The 17193-nt window shown below is 38.1% G+C and overlaps 1 protein-coding gene across 1 annotated transcript in view; it reads right to left on the bottom strand.

Moving 5' to 3' along the window:
• Positions 1 to 4164: 4164 nt before the first annotated feature.
• The window catches only part of NIPA1 (NIPA magnesium transporter 1), a 96081-nt gene continuing 83052 nt past the window's right edge, over positions 4165 to 17193 (bottom strand). The window contains exons 4-5 of the mRNA XM_023255034.2: positions 12766 to 12926; positions 4165 to 9926 (exon numbers count right to left, since the gene is read on the bottom strand). Of these exons, the coding sequence (XP_023110802.1) occupies positions 9415 to 9926; positions 12766 to 12926 (673 nt within the window). The 3' untranslated portion in view covers positions 4165 to 9414. The remainder of the gene's footprint in view (positions 9927 to 12765; positions 12927 to 17193) is intronic.

Raw genomic sequence — 17193 nt, 5'->3', positions numbered from 1 at the left:
GAAAAAGACTAAATGATTGTTGCTTTAAGCCACCAATTTTGATGTGGATTGGTATGTAGCAATAACTAACAAATGCCAACAGATACCTATAGGAGGCAGATGATTATAATGAAAGTAGTGGTTTGCATGAATACTTAGAAATTATGTTAATTTAACTTAAGGAATTTGTTTGCAGGTCTTCTCTGCCAGTATTCTAATCATTCCAGCAAAGCCCTGCTTCATCTATTCAGCTTTCTCTCTTTGTTGTAGTCCACAGACTCCTCTCACATTTATCTGGTCCTCCCATCTGACACTTAACAGTCACATTATACAATGCATTGTTTCATAAGTGTACATAACATACCTTGCTAACATTATGCAGGCTTCTTAAATGCCCAGATCACTCTCTAGCACGTGATGTTGCATTTCTTTTTTTTTTTTTTTAATTTTTTTTTTTTAACATTTATTTATTTTTGAGACAGAGAGCATGAACAGGGGAGGGTCAGAGAAAGAGGGAGACACAGAATCCAAAACAGGCTCCAGGCTCTGAGCTGTCAGCACAGAGCCCGATGCGGGGCTTGAACCCAGGGACCACAAGATTGTGACCTGAGCCGAAGTCGGAAGCTTAACCGACTGAGCCACTCAGGCGCCCCAGCATTTCTATATATAATGTGAATGCTCAAGCATTGATCATAAGACATTTTTAAATTTTTAAAAATCCACTTCCAGGGCGCCTGGGTGGCACAGTCGATTAAGCGTCCGACTTCAGCCAGGTCACGATCTCGCGGTCTGTGAGTTCGAGCCCTGCGTCAGGCTCTGGGCTGATGGCTCGGAGCCTGGAGCCTGTTTCCGATTCTGTGTCTCCCTCTCTCTCTGCCCCTCCCCCGTTCATGCTCTGTCTCTCTCTCTGTCCCAAAAATAAATAAACGTTGAAAAAAAAAATTAAAAAAAAAATCCACTTCCTTTTCAAACACTGCTGGTGGGATTATAAAATAGTGCAACTTCCTCGGAAAACAGTTTGGCAGTTCCTTAGAGAGTTAAACATATATCAACCATATGACCCAGATGTTCTATTCCTAGGTATTTATCCAAAAGAAATGAAAGCATATATCCACTAAAAACTTGTAATTGAACATTCAATAGCAGCTTTATTTGTAATGGCCAAAAAAATGTAAGCAACTCAAATGTCCAACAACAAAGCAACTGTGGATGAGCAACTGTGGTGTATCCATATAATAGAATACCACTGAACAATAAAAGGGAATGAACTACTGATACATGTTATAACATGGCTAATTCTCAAAATAATTTTGGTAAGTGAAAGAAGCCAGACCAAAGGAGTATATAATAAACAATTGTAATATATAGCAACAAAGTGGGTGGTTGACTGGGAGTGGAGGGAACAAGAAAGGCAGAGAGGGATCATAGTGGGTGGGGCAAAAAGAAACTTTGGGGTGATGTATATGTTTGCTGTTTTGCTCATGGTGATGCGATCAATCTATAACATATCGCATACATCAAAACCTACCAAATGTATATTTTATATATGTGCAGTTTACAGTATGTCAATTATACCTCAATAAAGCTGTAAAATTTTTTGTCAGTTATAGAAACAACTTATATAAGCAAGACTTCTCTACTAAACAGTATTTTTGAAAATCATGTATTAGTAAATCAAATAGTTTTCTCATGTCTAAATTGTTCTTAAGTTGCTCTTCTGTGTTTTGGTTTTGTTACCACAGAGGCCAGCCAAGAGCCCAAGAACAGCATTTCAGGTGTACAATATAGTGATTCATCACTTGCATACAACACCGTGTGCTCATCTCAACAAGTGCATCACCTATTTAACCCTAATCCCCATCACTTATTTAAACCACCCCCTCCCCATCTGTCCTCTGGTATCTCTAGCATTTTAAAGGTATTATATAAATGTTTTCCAATTAATATTATTAAGTTTACTCAAGACCATAGACTTAAAAATGTAGTAGGGCATATTCTAAAAACATTTGTTGGAGGGAGAGAGGAGAGCTGTCTGGAAAAGATAGTAATAACTTGAAGTAAATTTAGGTAGAACACTAGGATGTTCATTAAAAGCCAGGAATTGGCTTTTAATAATTACCTCATTTGATGAAATGGGGAGTGGATATGGTAGGCAGAATAAAGCCCCCTTCCCCAAAGATTTCCACAGTTCTAACCCATAGAACCTGTTACTATGTTATGTTAGAGGCAAAAGGGACTTTGCACCTGTGATTGAATTAAGGGTCTTGAGATGGGGAGATAATCCTGGATTGTCCAAGTGGGTACAAAATAATTACACGGGTTTTTGTAAGAAGGCAGGGGCGCCTGCAGGCTCAGTCAGTTAAGTGTCTGATTTGATTTCAGCTCAGGTCACGATCTCCTGGTTCATGGGATTAAGCCCTGCGTCAGGCTCCACACTAAGAGCATGGAGCCTGCTTGGGATTCTCTCTCCCCGCCCCCACCCCTCCCCGTTTCTCTGCCTCTCCCCCATGCACACATGTTCTCCCTCTTAAAAAACAAAAAACAAAACAAAGGCATAAGTGTCAGAGACAGAGAATGAGATATGACAACGGAAGAAGGATCAGGGAGATGCAACATTGCTAATTGCTAGCTTTAAAGTTGCAGAAAGGGGAATAAGCCAAAAAATGTGCAAGGCCTCTGCTGAAAAAGGCAGGGAACAGATTCTCACCTAGAGCCTCCAGGAAGAATATAATCCTGATAACACCTTGATTTTAGCCCAGTTAAATTCATGTTGGATTTCTGTCCTCCAGAACTGTAAGATAATAAATTTGTGTTGTTTTAAGCCAAAAAGTTTGTAGTAATTTGTTAGAGCAGCAATAAGCACACCAAATTTGGGTAAGGAGGACACTAAGATCCCCCTAACATCATCACCAAAAGTAAAAGGATTCCATTTTATAGACAGGCAACCACACTTTGACTTCTCCATCTTCCATCCCTTTATTTCAGTTATTTTATATGGATTTGTTGTGTTTGTTACTTGATTAGCATCCCTCCTACCCTGCTTGCCATGGTGCAATTCAAATCCCAACTTTCAGATTTCCTCAGCTGGAATCCTTCTCTTCTGAACTGCTAGTACAGATAGAAGTATCTTTGTTTTTGTTTCCTGACTGCCTTAGCTCTCAAACTCAAAAAAACTTTTTGAAACGACCATGTGAGGTTTGAAATATGGTGTACCAGGTGATAAACATTAAAACAAAGATGCCAACAATGCCATGAGTCATCAGAGAGGCACATGACTCAGGAACAGAGAAAATAGAGCATAAGCTCTTTGGAGGGCAGGGGGCATGCCTGATTTTATACAACCCTCAGAACTAGGTGCAGTACTACTAGCTACTACTGCGCTTGGCTAGAAGCTGAAACTTACAGTTCTATACTAGTAACCAACCAGGACAAGTTTTTGTAGAATTTGGCACTTACACGCTTCACAACCTCAAAAACCTGTGTGGAAAGGGGTATCCATAGAAACATTTGGTGGTTTTTAAAAATGTCTGTTCCTGATTTCTAAATAGATATAGTTTGATCAAAATGTGAGTAATTAGGGGCACCTGGCTGGCTCAGTCAGTGGAGCATGTGATTCTTGATTTGGAGGTTGTAAGTTCAAGACCCACTTTGAGTGTAGAGATTGCTTACAAGTAATCTTTTTAAAAATGATTTTAAAAATCTTTTTAAAAATGTAATTAAATCCTTTTGGACAGAGCCTAAAAAATACATATTTTTTCTCAAATAAAATATTTTTCTGTTTAACAAAGTGACTTACAGGACACTAAAAAGATTAATAATAAGATTTCTGATGATACTTGTAGTTTTAAGATGTGTTATAATTCTCTAAAGTTTTATGTGCTTAAAATATAATAAAATGTTATGTTATATACTCCCCAAACATGTAAAAGATATTAATATATTAAAATATACCTGGTTTTCTTTAATTGTGTCAGAAAGTAATCACTAGATGGTAAATTCCTTCACACATCATGGTTTTGCTCCCTAAGATATTCACAGGCACATATTTTTTAAATCATGATGGGAACTGGGCTATTTGTTTCTGTAAAGAACATGGGAAACATTTAATTGAGGAATTAGGATGATATAGAACCTGGGACTACATGGGTGTTTCAAGTAGTGGGTAAAAAAAAAAAGCAACAAATGTTCAGCTAGAAATAAGTTATTTTATTTTAAAACACATACAGATTAATAAATATTATTGGAAAACTTAATAAATAGCCTTTTTTATTTACATAAGGCAATTACAACATGCTATGACTATTTCTATAAAGCAAAAGATAAGCAAGTCTTAGCCATTGACAAATGTGTGTATGTATGCTAATTGGAAGCTCCCCTGATACATTTACAGGAAAAAACTTATGCAGTCAATCAACATTTTACATTTTTTATCTAGTCTTCTTCTCTTTCACGATTATATTCCATTTTACAAGAAAGTAATAGTTGTCATTTAAAAAGGCAACAACACTCAGGAATGCTACTGGAAAACAGTACCTTTAAATTATTCCAAAGTGCAAAAACACTGACATAGAGGTGGGGGGAGGGAATTAGTACATTCTGACAAAGAAAAGAAACTTTTCAACGTGACCTTTTGGCACTAGTGGTTTGGGAGCTCCTGACATTTACCTGGTGTCAGGTAATTCATGGTCAGGGTTGAGCTGCTTGGAAGCAGGAAGTTCAGCATCATTCCTACCAAATTTAACACAACAGAATCAATCTGGTTCACAGGTCATTGAATCTTCTGCAGAACATAAACATACGCAGAATGTCAGAAAATCTTATCACATCATCAGAATGTGATCTTTCAGTGCAGCTTTTAAAAGTCCCTGTTTAACCTTCACGTTTTATAATAGAATATATAAAAGCCTTCCTTAAAAAAAAAAAAAAAGAAAAAAGAAAAATTAAAGCTTCATGGAATCGTGCAAACTTTACACCCAGCACTTCCTTTGCTTACTCAGTGCTTGAAGCTGCATGTCTAAAGCACAGTCCTGAGCATACAGAATGCCCAGTGCAAGCTGAGTTTCCACTTCACCACTCCAGAGCAATCCTACACATAACACTCTTGTCTGAGGCTACCAGCACACGCTAAAAGTGTGAGTGCTCTAAAACAGGTGATTTGGAGAACCATCTCACCCCTTTAGAGGTAGAGAAACTGAGGCACAGAAAGGTTAAGTGACTCACCTATAGTTGCACAATTCAAGGAAAAATAGAGAAAAGAACAAATAAATCTTTCTCCCTGGCTCATGCTCTGGGGTCCTAGACAATGCTTTTTATCACATTGGGTACATCTGAAATAGATTTATTTACATGATCATTGTTCTACTGAGTATCAACTTTTTACTACACAATAATTTTTGATGTAACATAAAGTTACATTTCTTAAAATATAATTCTCTTGTTGCATTTCACAGCATGTGAGAAATGTATATGAAAATAAACAAGTAGTGATACTGAGCCAAATTCTCATTCTCATTCCTATAATTCTTAATCTTTTCAAGTATATGATGGAGGTATAAGAATCTGGCCAGATGTGAAAAATCACCAATAAACTAAAGGACAGACCCTTAAAATTCATCACCAGTACAACTGTGAGGTGGAAGTGAGGAATACAGAAAATTGAGGTATTTTATATGATAAACTGTTTTATGGTGTGACTGGTGTGCAACTTGATCTTTTCTCTTTCCAACTCAAGTTAACAGGCTTCTAGCTATGACTATGAGTAAAACATATGAAAAACTAACATGGACATGTCCTTGGGAAGAAGGTCAATACTAAGTTGTTAATGTTACATTTTTGGTCCCTGAGAAGGCGGAACACCAAGATTCCATCTAATCCTGCTTGATGGGTGAACTACTTCCTTGGTTTCAAACACAGTGAGAAGGATAACTCCTTCAGACCACTGGAACCAATCAGACAGTCATGAACAGATCTAAATTGAAGCATTTTTCTCTTTCCAGTTTCCTACTCGGTCATAAGAGGTCTAAGTCAGGATCAAGTAGGCATCAAAAAAGAGCAATGGCCATGGCTCTGTAGACAATTGGAGCACTTTCTCCACTATTCTAGATTAGTTGAGCAGCTTGGAAAAGAGAGGTACCATCTCCCAATAAGAACTATGCAGCCATCAATACCTTTGGTCTCCATGGACCAAAGTGCTTGTCTACACCTGGAAGACACTGCATATCAGTGCTTTACAAATGTCTAGGAACTAGCTTCTAGAAGTGAGCACAGTATTTACAAAGAGTGAAGCTGTCAAGGAAGAAGGAAGATGAGGGGTGACTGTACACGTTAATAGTGTTCTGACAGACATGAAACCCAAAGAAAAAGAACAAAGACCAACCTACTACAGCTGGAATGAACTTCTGGAAATAATATTGAGTATAACAAACTTGCTTGAAAAGTAGGAATTGAAAGAATATTTCTTATTGCTGAACCAAGAGCAGCAAAGTGTATTTCACTAACATTCTAATGTGAAAATACTGTAGTGACATCTGACTGAAGAACGAGTTATGAGCAGTTCTTATTCCATGTGTGGCAAGAAGCAGACCGCCCTTCCTCTCGAGGACCTTCTCTACAGAGATGGAATAGTCCTCTAGAAGAACAAAATGCCCAGGGTGGTCTCAGAATCCTTAATAGGCCCTACACTTGATCAATTAGCAAAACAGAAAGCAATCTTTTCAAATGCAAAGATTCAGATGAAAAAACAAAGCATTGTCCAAGTAGTAGAGGAGAGAAACGGCTTATTTAAGTATCCAGAGTAAATTTGCAAATTGTGATCAGAAATAGAAGATTTTAGAGAGGCTTGAAAACAAGTAGGCGGTAGGTAAATTTCTTCTTAGTTTATCAGAGATAAAGCCCAAGGAATAGTATAATCATGAAAATGTTTCATATGTATTTACTTTTGGAGAGACCAATGAGACCCATTCCCATTCTAGCTCCTCCCAAACTCTCACTTTGAGGCCTTTTTTTTCTTTGCAATTCCAAATGAATTATGAAAACATGAATGTATAAAAAATACATATATATTATTAAATCAGAAGTTATATGCTCTATGTCAAACTTGAAAATTGGGCTCTTTAGACTGCTGGTCATGTCCATTTGAGGCTAGAGTCACACACTTGAAATACAATCCTAAGAACTTTGTCCCACTGGAAGGAAAGCTGTGCATCCCACCAAAATAATCTGCTAAACCTGGGAGAGTCCAACTGTTCCAGAACAAGTCATCCTTAAGAGGAGATCAACTATTACTACTTTCAGATTTTGTTTTGCTATAAACAAAACAAAACAAAACAGGGATGATCATCCAGAAAATACCACTGCTGAGTATCCATGGAGTAACTGTGAACTAAAATATAATGAGGAACACTAATAGATGAATTTAAACTAAGCTTCAACTGTAAGCTGTAACAAAATAAACAAGATAATTTCCTTAAGACACATGAACTTTCTCAGTATACTTTTGTTCACCACATGTATTCTTTTAATGTCTCAAACTCCTTATGTAGGAAACTATTATACTGACACTGCTACATGATATTTTCAGAAAGTTCAGTTCAATAAATTAAGGCTTGCATTCCTAAAAATACCTGATAATAAAAAAACCCAAATCTTTAGGAGCTGATAAAAAAAAAGTGAGGGACTTTTTGAGTATTTATTAACTGTCAGTTAATGTAAGATTAAAAATTTTTTAAACAATTTTGTTGCTGCTCTTAGTTCACTAATCACTGACAACTCATGCCATCACATGTACTTTTAATTCATAAAGGTGTTCTTCACTGTATGTTAAACTATCCTCATTTTATTTAGCCTCTTTTATTTAGCCTTTTATTTAGCTTCCCCACACTTTAGGGAACAATTTCTTTGGTATTTAGAAATGCTCTTTTTGCCTGAAAAAATATTTTTTTCCTTAGTGAGTAACTTTAATTTGGGTATTATTAAATGTGATATTCTAGTTCACTAATTCTGCCTTACCCAATCCAATTTTCCAACTTGGCACAGTTCCCTATTAGATAAAACATTGCATATGAAGTACATGATATCTTGATGAAACAACTTGCATCACTTTGTGCTTTGCTCCCACTTACTATACATAGGAGGTTACTATAAACAGACAAATGATCTCTTTGATCCAAATATTGGCATATTTAGTGGCTATTTTGCATTTCAGAAGATTAATGAGAGGTTGGGTGAGGAATTATAGGGTGCTCTGTCATCTCAAACAACAGGGAGATGGCTAAATTAATTGTTTTCATTTTAGTAGAAATTCTTTTGAAAACTTACTTTGTATGTTCCAATTTTCAGAAACTTGCCTGAGCTTGACTGTGTCTTTTAACCTGTTCCTGTATTATAGGGAACCTGATATATGTGCTATTGAACAGTTACTCTCTCATCTAACAACCTTATTATCAAGTTGAATAATTTATTTCTTTGGAATGGCCACAATGGTCACTGAAAGAGAATGTGGATATATTTGATACTGGGTCCCAGTTACATAGATTAAATACAAATAAAATACCTTATGCTACTTAAGTCAACTGTCTTTAATTGGACAATAAATACATGCTAAAAAGGTCAATTTGCTCTTATGTGTCTTTCACTGTGACTTTCTTCCAACAAATGAATATACTGTTATTTCTAACTGCTCTATACATTTATATTTTGAATAGTGAAATATTAAAGTATAATCAAAGAGTTATTCTAAGAGAACATACACATAGTAATAGTCAAATTAAGTGAAGAGTTCAAGTGATAAAGGCACTGAAATTGATTTGAGCTATTGAAAGTCATCCTATAAATGGAACTCTGCATCATGTCCACTCATTCTCTATGTTCAATTAAAATGTCTTGGAGTAGGAGGTGGGAGAGTCAGCTCATTAGCAGATTAAAAACAATTAAATGTATATACTTCTTATTTGGATGAGGTACCTGAATGTTATACATGCTTAATGCAAAATAACACAACTACAGACACATTTACTGTATAGTCAGACTGTAAGACAACAATTTCCCCCATTTCCAAAATAATCTTCTAAGTAACAATATCTGCTCCCCTGCAAAGACTAACCGGAAAGAGCCCAACTTTATCTTCTATTAAATAATGTTAAAATATTGTTAAAGGAAATAGTATTCATGAAAGCTTCCAGGTTAATGGCAATGAACATGAGATTCCTCTCATCAGAGAGAGATGATGCCCAGACAACCATTTAGCAACTTTAGACTGCAGAGGGCTGGGCCCCTACTTGGATGCTGAGCAATGCTCCCTACTGTCCACCAGACCACCCATTAATATGCAAGCAACTTTAATACCAGTGATTAGGGTCTCTTCTACTTCACATCAAATTAGGACCAGAAACCACATCCATTTCCTATTCCTTGAGCCACCCACCCCCCTGTTGCATCCTAGTCTGTTTTCATATTAGATTTGTTCATTTCCCCAAGGTTGAAATTGAACTCTTTGAACACCTGTATAAGGACAATCCCAACAGAGACAGTAGTGAACCCACAGGCCATACCCAAGAAGTCCACCAGGCCCACGTTGCTCCATTCCCGAAAGAGGATGGCCGAGGCTAACAGGACGAGGGTGGTGAATACGACGTAATAGATGGCCCCGAACACAGAGGAGTCGAAGCACTCAAGTGCCTTGTTGATGTACCTGAACTGGACAATGATGCTGCAACCAAGCACGGCGAGGAGCACCAGGCACAGGCAGAGTGCCCGTTGACTGGATGGGTTGTTGTGGAAGATGTCTTGGGCTGCCAGCCCGATGCCCTTGGTGGAAGGCACGGTGAAACTCCCCAGCAAAGAGCAGATACTAATGTAGACCATGATGTTGGTAGGCCCATGGGCTGGTGCAATCCAAAAGATGAGCAGTAGCAGCATAAGGAGCACGATACACAAATAGCCCACAAACACTGGAAAACAGACAATTTTCTTACTTTAGAGTCAATTCAACAAACCCTAGGCAGAATGTGGTCCTGTGTGTGTGGCCAGAGTGGGAGGGTTCTTCAGGAACATGTGAGAAAGCTGTGGGGTAGTTGTGCTGTTGCAGTGATTTAAGGGCTACATATAGTGGGCCAAGGCCAGCGGCCCTGAGATGTGGAGATAGTACCACACAAAAATCTCATTCTTCTCACAACTTCTGAGGGTCTCCTTGGACTTGTAAGTGACAAATGTGCTTATAATTATCAGAGCCTAGAACCCAGTTATATATAAAACAAAGTAATTTTTGCATATATTTAATATGCACTGAATTTTTCAGAACTTCATTAAGAACTTCATCCCATTGCTCACAACAATATCCCCTGAATGTTTGAGTTAATAGCACGACACTCCACATGAGTCTTTATTTACAGCTCCCAGGCTCTCAGCAACTCCACAAGGCATGGGGTCTACTGTTATGTCTTCTATAGTTGTACCTGAGCATTCTATTTTATTATAAAGTACTATTGGGCTATTTCTCCTTCATATTACATTTAAGGCTTTATTTGCTTTGAAGTTATGTGTACAAAAGGAGGTTGTAATTTCTAATTCAATCTGAGATTATAAAGGAGGTGTTAGAAGCTGGGCCTGACAGGGCTAGGAACAGCCTGGACATGCACTAGGCAGGCTGTGACTCTTCCTCAAACGTAAGAAGAAAAAAGAACTACGGAGCCCTGTTCTGAGGGAAGATTCAGGAAGATGACCTTAAAATTTCTTCTGAGGCAATTCTTTGACAAAAAAATTCATAATGTTTTTTTAACTTTTAGAAAAAAAATTTAAAAACTTAGAAGCCTGTTGGGGTGCCTAGGTGACCCAGTTGGTTAACAATTCAACTCTTAATTTCAGCTCAGGTCATAATCTCACAATTCGTGAGATCAAGCTCCACATTGGGCTCTGCACTGGCAGCATGGAGCTTGCTTGAGATTCTCTTTGTCCTGAGCATGTAAGCACATGAGCTCTCTCTCTCAAAATAAATAAACATTAAAAAAAACTTAGAAACCTCTTTAATTTATAAGTGGCTAGAATAGGGGCGCCTGGGTGGCTCAGTCAGTTAAGTGTCTGATTTCAGTTCAGGTCATGATCTCGCAGTCCGTGGGTTCAAGCCCCACGACAGGTTCTGTGCTGACAGCTCAGAGCCTGGAGCCTGCTTCAGACTCTGTGTCTCCCTCTCTCTGTTCCTCCCCTACTTGCACTCTGTCTCTCAAAAATAAAATAAACATTAAAAAAAAATTTATAAGTGGCTAGAATAACATCATTTTATATTCCAGGTTAAAACACGTTATTCATGTTAAAAAGAAAAATCTTTTAGGGGCATCTGGGTGGCTCAGTCAGCTAAGTGTCCAACTCTTGATTTCAGCACAGGTCATCATCTCACAGTAGTGAGATTGAGCACTGCATCGGGATCTGTGCTGACAATGCAGAGCCTGCCTGGGATTCTCTCTCTCCCCCTCTCTCTGCCCCTCCCTGCTTGAGCATGTGGCTCTTTCTCTCTCAAAATAAATAAATAAACTATAATTTAAAAACAAGAAAAATCTTTTTGCTACCATCATATTTTCATACCAAATTATTATGGCAGTATTCAAATTAGATATGTTTTTTGTAAAAGTTAAGACCTGAATATACTGGTATCATCCACATTTATCAGAAAGTAAAAGGCCTTTGGATATACTTTTCTGAAAATTACATAAAGTAAATTCTTCAGGATATTCATATCCATTTTTCTGATTTTTTTCATGTTTTTGTACTTTCATTTCTCACAGTTTTGGAAATATTTTGGCTTTTACAGGAGGAAGTAAATATAACAATGCTAAATGTTTAGGGATAAAAAATTACAGGAAAATACAGTCTTGGTTAATTTCATTATGAATCCCTTTTGAAATTTTACAGATATTTCCACTGCAATGTCATTCACTGCCAATTAAAAGCTATAAAAGAGTGGTGAGGTATTTGTGGCTTAGAGATGTCTGTATTTGGGATATTGGTGTGGATGCAGTTTTGTGCTGGCACCTGTCTAAACTTGTTGGTAAGCAATATAAGATGGTCTGCTGGGAGTAATTTAGAAGAATCTATACTTTAGGCCAGTACAATTATGTAGACTGTTGTTTTTTTATAGCATTTGTCATGTCAAAAACATGTAGAAAAACTATACAGAGATCTCTATGGGAAATCCAAAGATAAATCAAATTGGGTCTCAGCTCTCAGTTTCACATTACAGGGAAGTGAGAGGCTTGGGCACAACAGTGGTCCTGAGGGGAACATGGTCCAGAGCAGATCCCAGGAGGACTGACACAAAAGAGAAGAGACAGTAGGAATGCAGGAAAGGAGGTAGGGTGGGAGCACTGGGAGGTGGCAAGAGGTGACAGGAGGAGGCGTGTGGGGGGTGGTCATAGGAGGTAGGGGAATGGAAAGGCCATGGTAAGTGGGAGGTGGGTGCTCATGGGATTGAGGCCTGAGGGGATGAGGCCGCGTTGAGGGGGCCAGGTGATAAAGGCGCCCATGCGCAAGATCCCAGAGGTCCGGAAGAAAGCAGAAGCGGTACTGAACTCCAGGGAGCAGGAATGCAAGGTCCAGAACCACCAGACCTCCTCCCACTCCTGGGGCAGCAGGAGAGCAGGGGATGCTATAAAGTGTAGGGCACAGCAATGGCCACTCATATGCAAAGTCAAACAAAGGGTCTGTGAAAACAGACCATAGGTAGGCCAACCCAAGCCCAGGCCTGGATCACACTGGAGACAGGCAAGCTCTCTGGCACCTTTGCTAGAAAGGAGTTACCTGGGTTAGTCAGCTTCTCTTCCAGCTCAGCCTGAGTGGTCACACTCTCAGATTTCGGGGAGTGGATAATCAATACAACAGAACCTGCACAACTTAGCAGACATCCCAACTTGCCCAAGATGTTGAGCTTTTCCTTCAGAAGATAAGAAGCTAAAATGGACCTTTGTTTAAAAAAAGAGAGAGAAAAATCGTTAAAATTTAATACTATCTGACCTGTTTCTACTAACTGTAGTTATTTTAGAAAAGCCATATTTTCTTCATAGCCATATTCATTTTTAACTTAGTTTTTAAGAGTAGAAAAGATTAGGAATTTATTGAAATTATTAAATACAAAGGATTTTCATACCAGTACCATGCAGTCAATACATAGTTAATGACTCTTAACTCATACTGCTATACATTATTTCAGTAGATATGAAATAGATCAGAATAGAAAAATAAGTCATCATTCATAAAACGAGGTTTTATGGTTAAATAAAAATATTCTTTCCTTATTTCTTTATTTTTGTTTATTTATTTATTTTGAGAGAGAGAAAGAGTACGTGTAAAGGGGCAGAGAGAAAGGGAGAGAGAATCCTCATTGACAGTGCAGAGCCTGATGTGGGACTCAATCGCACAAACTGCAAGATCATGACCTGAACCGAAACCAAGAGTCGGATGCCTAACTGACTGAGCCACCCAGGTGTCCTGTTTCCTTATTTTTAAAAGCAAACAATCAAAGAAACTATGTTAAGTGGGAAAGTAGGATATGAAAACTGTTAAAATAATTATAAGTTATTCACGATCAAAACACGTCAGTTAAAATAAATTAAGAAAATGCACAAACAAGAAAAAAACCAAAATGCTAATAGTAATTACATTATGGTAGGAGTATGGGTGATTGGTTATTTTTCTCTTCTATAATACCTCAAATATTTAAAATGTGGTCACATTATTTTTTACTGCAAAAAAAATCATCTTAAAACACCTATAATTTTTTTAAAAAGTTTTTGTTTTGTTTTGTTTTTTAATTAAATAGGCTCCACGTCCAACATGGGGTTTGAACTCATGACCCAGAGATCAAGAGTCACATGCTCTACCTACTGATTGATCCAGCCAGGCACCCCAAAATCTCTATAATCTTAAGGTTGGTAATATGTTTCCTTTTTTTTTTTTTTTAATTTACATCCAAGTTAGTTAGCATATAGTACAATAATGATTTCAGGAGTAGAATCCAGTGATTCATCCCCTACATATAACACCCAGTGCTCATCCCAATAAGTGTCTTCCTTAATGCCCCTTGCCCATTTATCCCATCCCTATATTTCTCCATATTTAAGTCTCTTATGTTTTGTCTCCCTCCCTGTTTTTATACCATTTTTGCTTCCCTTCCCTTATGTTAATCTGTTTTGTATCTTAAATTCCACAGGAGTGAAGTCCTATGATATTTGCCTTTCTCTGACTGACTAATTTCACTTAGCAGAATACCCTCTAGTTTCATCCACGTTGCTGCAAATGGCAGGATTTCATTCTTTTTGGTTGCTGAGTAATACTCCATTGTGTATATCTATACACACACACACCAAATCTTCTTTATTCACCGGTTGATGGACATTTGAACTCTTTCCATACTTTGGCTATTGTTGATAGTGCTGCTATAAACATTGGGATGCATGTGCCCCTTTGAAACCGCGTACCTGTATCCCTTGGATAAATACCTAGTAGTGCAATTGCTCGGTCGTAGGATAGTTCTATTTTTAATTTTTTGAGGAACCTCCATACTGTTTTCCAGAGTGGCTGCACCAGTTTGCATTCCCACCAGCAATGCAAAAGCATTCCTCTTTCTCTGCATCCTCGCCAGCATTTGTTGTTGCCTGAGTTGTTAATTTTAGCCATTCTGACAGGTTTGAGGTGGTATCTCATTGTGGATAGGATTTGTATTTCTCTGATGTTGAGCATTTTTTCCATGTCTGTTAGCCATCTGGCTATAGATGGCTATCTTTATTTATTTATTTATTTATTTATTTATTTATTTATTTATTTATTTATTTTTCAATATATGAAATTTATTGTCAAGTTGGTTTCCATACAACACTCAGTGCTCATCCCAAAAGGTGCCCTCCTCAATACCCATCACCCACCCTCCCCTCCCTCCCACCCCCCATCAACCCTCAGTTTGTTCTCAGTTTTTAACAGTCTATTATGCTTTGGCTCTCTCCCAGTCTAACATCTTTTTTTTTTTTTCTTTTTCCTTCCCCTCCTCCATGGGTTTCTGTTAAGTTTCTCAGGATCCACATATGAGTGAAAACATATGGTATCTGTCTTTCTCTGCCTGACTTATTTCACTTAGCATAACACTCTCCAGTTCCATCCACGTTGCTACAAAAGGCCATATTTCATTCTTTCTCATTGCCATGTAGTACTCCATTGTGTATATAAACCACAATTTCTTTATCCATTCATCAGTTGATGGACATTTAGGCTCTTTCCACAATTTGGCTATTGTTGAGAGTGCTGCTATAAACATTGGGGTACAAGTGCCCCTATGCATCAGTACTCCTGTACCCTTGGGTAAATTCCTAGCAGTGCTATTGCTGGGTCATAGGGTAGGTCTATTTTTAATTTTCTGAGGAACCTCCACACTGCTTTCCAGAGCGGTTGCACCAATTTGCATTCCCACCAACAGTGCAAGAGGGTTCCTGTTTCTCCACATCCTCTCCAGCATCTATAGTCTCCTGATTTATTCATTTTGGCCACTCTGACTGGCGTGAGGTGATATCTGAGTGTGGTTTTGATTTGTATTTCCCTGATAAGGAGCGACGTTGAGCATCTTTTCATGTGCCTGTTGGCCATCCGGATGTCTTCTTTAGAGAAGTGTCTATTCATGTTTTCTGCCCATTTCTTCACTGGGTTATTTGTTTCTCGGGTGTAGAGTTTGGTGAGCTCTTTACAGATTTTGGACACTAGCCCTTTGTCCGATATGTCATTTGCGAATATCTTTTCCCATTCCGTTGGTTGCCTTTCAGTTTTGTTGGTTGTTTCCTTTGCTGTGCAGAAGCTTTTTATCTTCATAAGGTCCCAGTAATTCATTTTTGCTTTTATTTCCCTTGCCTTTGGGGATGTGTCGAGTAAGAGATTGCTACGGCTGAGGTCAGAGAGGTCTTTTCCTTTCTCCTCTAGGGTTTTGATGGTTTCCTGTCTCACATTCAGGTCCTTTATCCATTTTGAGTTTATTTTTGTGAATGGTGTGAGAAAGTGGTCTAGTTTCAATCTTCTGCATGTTGCTGTCCAGTTCTCCCAGCACCATTTGTTAAAGAGACTGTCTTTTTTCCATTGGATGTTCTTTCCTGCTTTGTCAAAGATGAGTTGGCCATATGTTTGTGGGTCTAGTTCTGGGGTTTCTATTCTATTCCATTGGTCTATGTGTCTGTTTTTGTGCCAGTACCATGCTGTCTTGATGATGACAGCTTTGTAGTAGAGGCTACAGTCTGGGATTGTGATGCCTCCTGCTTTGGTCTTCTTCTTCAGAATTACTTTGGCTATTCGGGGCCTTTTGTGGTTCCATATGAATTTTAGGATTGCTTGTTCTAGTTTCGAGAAGAATGCTGGTGCAATTTTGTTTGGGATTGCATTGAATGTGGAGATAGCTTTGGGTAGTATTGACATTTTGACAATATTTATTCTTCCAGTCCATGAGCAGGGAATGTCTTTCCACTTCTTTATATCTTCTTCAATTACCTTCATAAGCTTTCTATAGTTTTCAGCACACAGATCTTTTACATCTTTGGTTAGATTTATTCCTAGGTATTTTATGCTTCTTAGTGCAATTGTGAACGGGATCAGTTTCTTTATTTGTCTTTCTGTTGCTTCATTGTTAGTGTATAAGAATGCAACTGATTTCTGTACATTGATTTTGTATCCTGCGACTTTGCTGAATTCCTGTATCAGTTCTAGCAGACTGTTGGTGGAGTCTATCGGATTTTCCATGTATAGTATCATGTCATCTGCAAAAAGTGAAAGCTTGACTTCATCTTTGCCAATTTTGATGCCTTTGATTTCCTTTTGTTTGTCTGATTGCTGATGCTAGAACTTCCAACACTATATTAAACAACAGCAGTGAGAGTGGACATCCCTGTCAGGTTCCTGATCTCAGGGAAAAAGCTCTCAGTTTTTCCCCGTTGAGGATGATGTTAGCTGTGGGCTTTTCATAAATGGCTTTTATGATCTTTAAGTATGTTCCTTCTATCCTGACTTTCTCAAGGGTTTTTATTAAGAAAGGGTGCTGGATTTTGTCAAAGGCCTTTTCTGCATCGATTGACAGGATCATATGGTTCTTATTTTTTCTTTTATTAATGTGATGTATCACGTTGATTGATTTGCGAATGTTGAACCAGCCCTGCATCCCAGGAATGAATCCCACTTGATCATGGTGAATAATTCTTTTTATAT

The sequence above is a fragment of the Felis catus genome, chromosome B3, assembly GCF_018350175.1.
Source record: "Felis catus isolate Fca126 chromosome B3, F.catus_Fca126_mat1.0, whole genome shotgun sequence".
Classification (NCBI taxonomy): Eukaryota; Metazoa; Chordata; class Mammalia; order Carnivora; family Felidae; genus Felis; species Felis catus.
The sequence above is the reverse complement of the archived record's forward strand: the minus strand, read 5'-3'. Positions and strand labels throughout refer to the sequence as shown.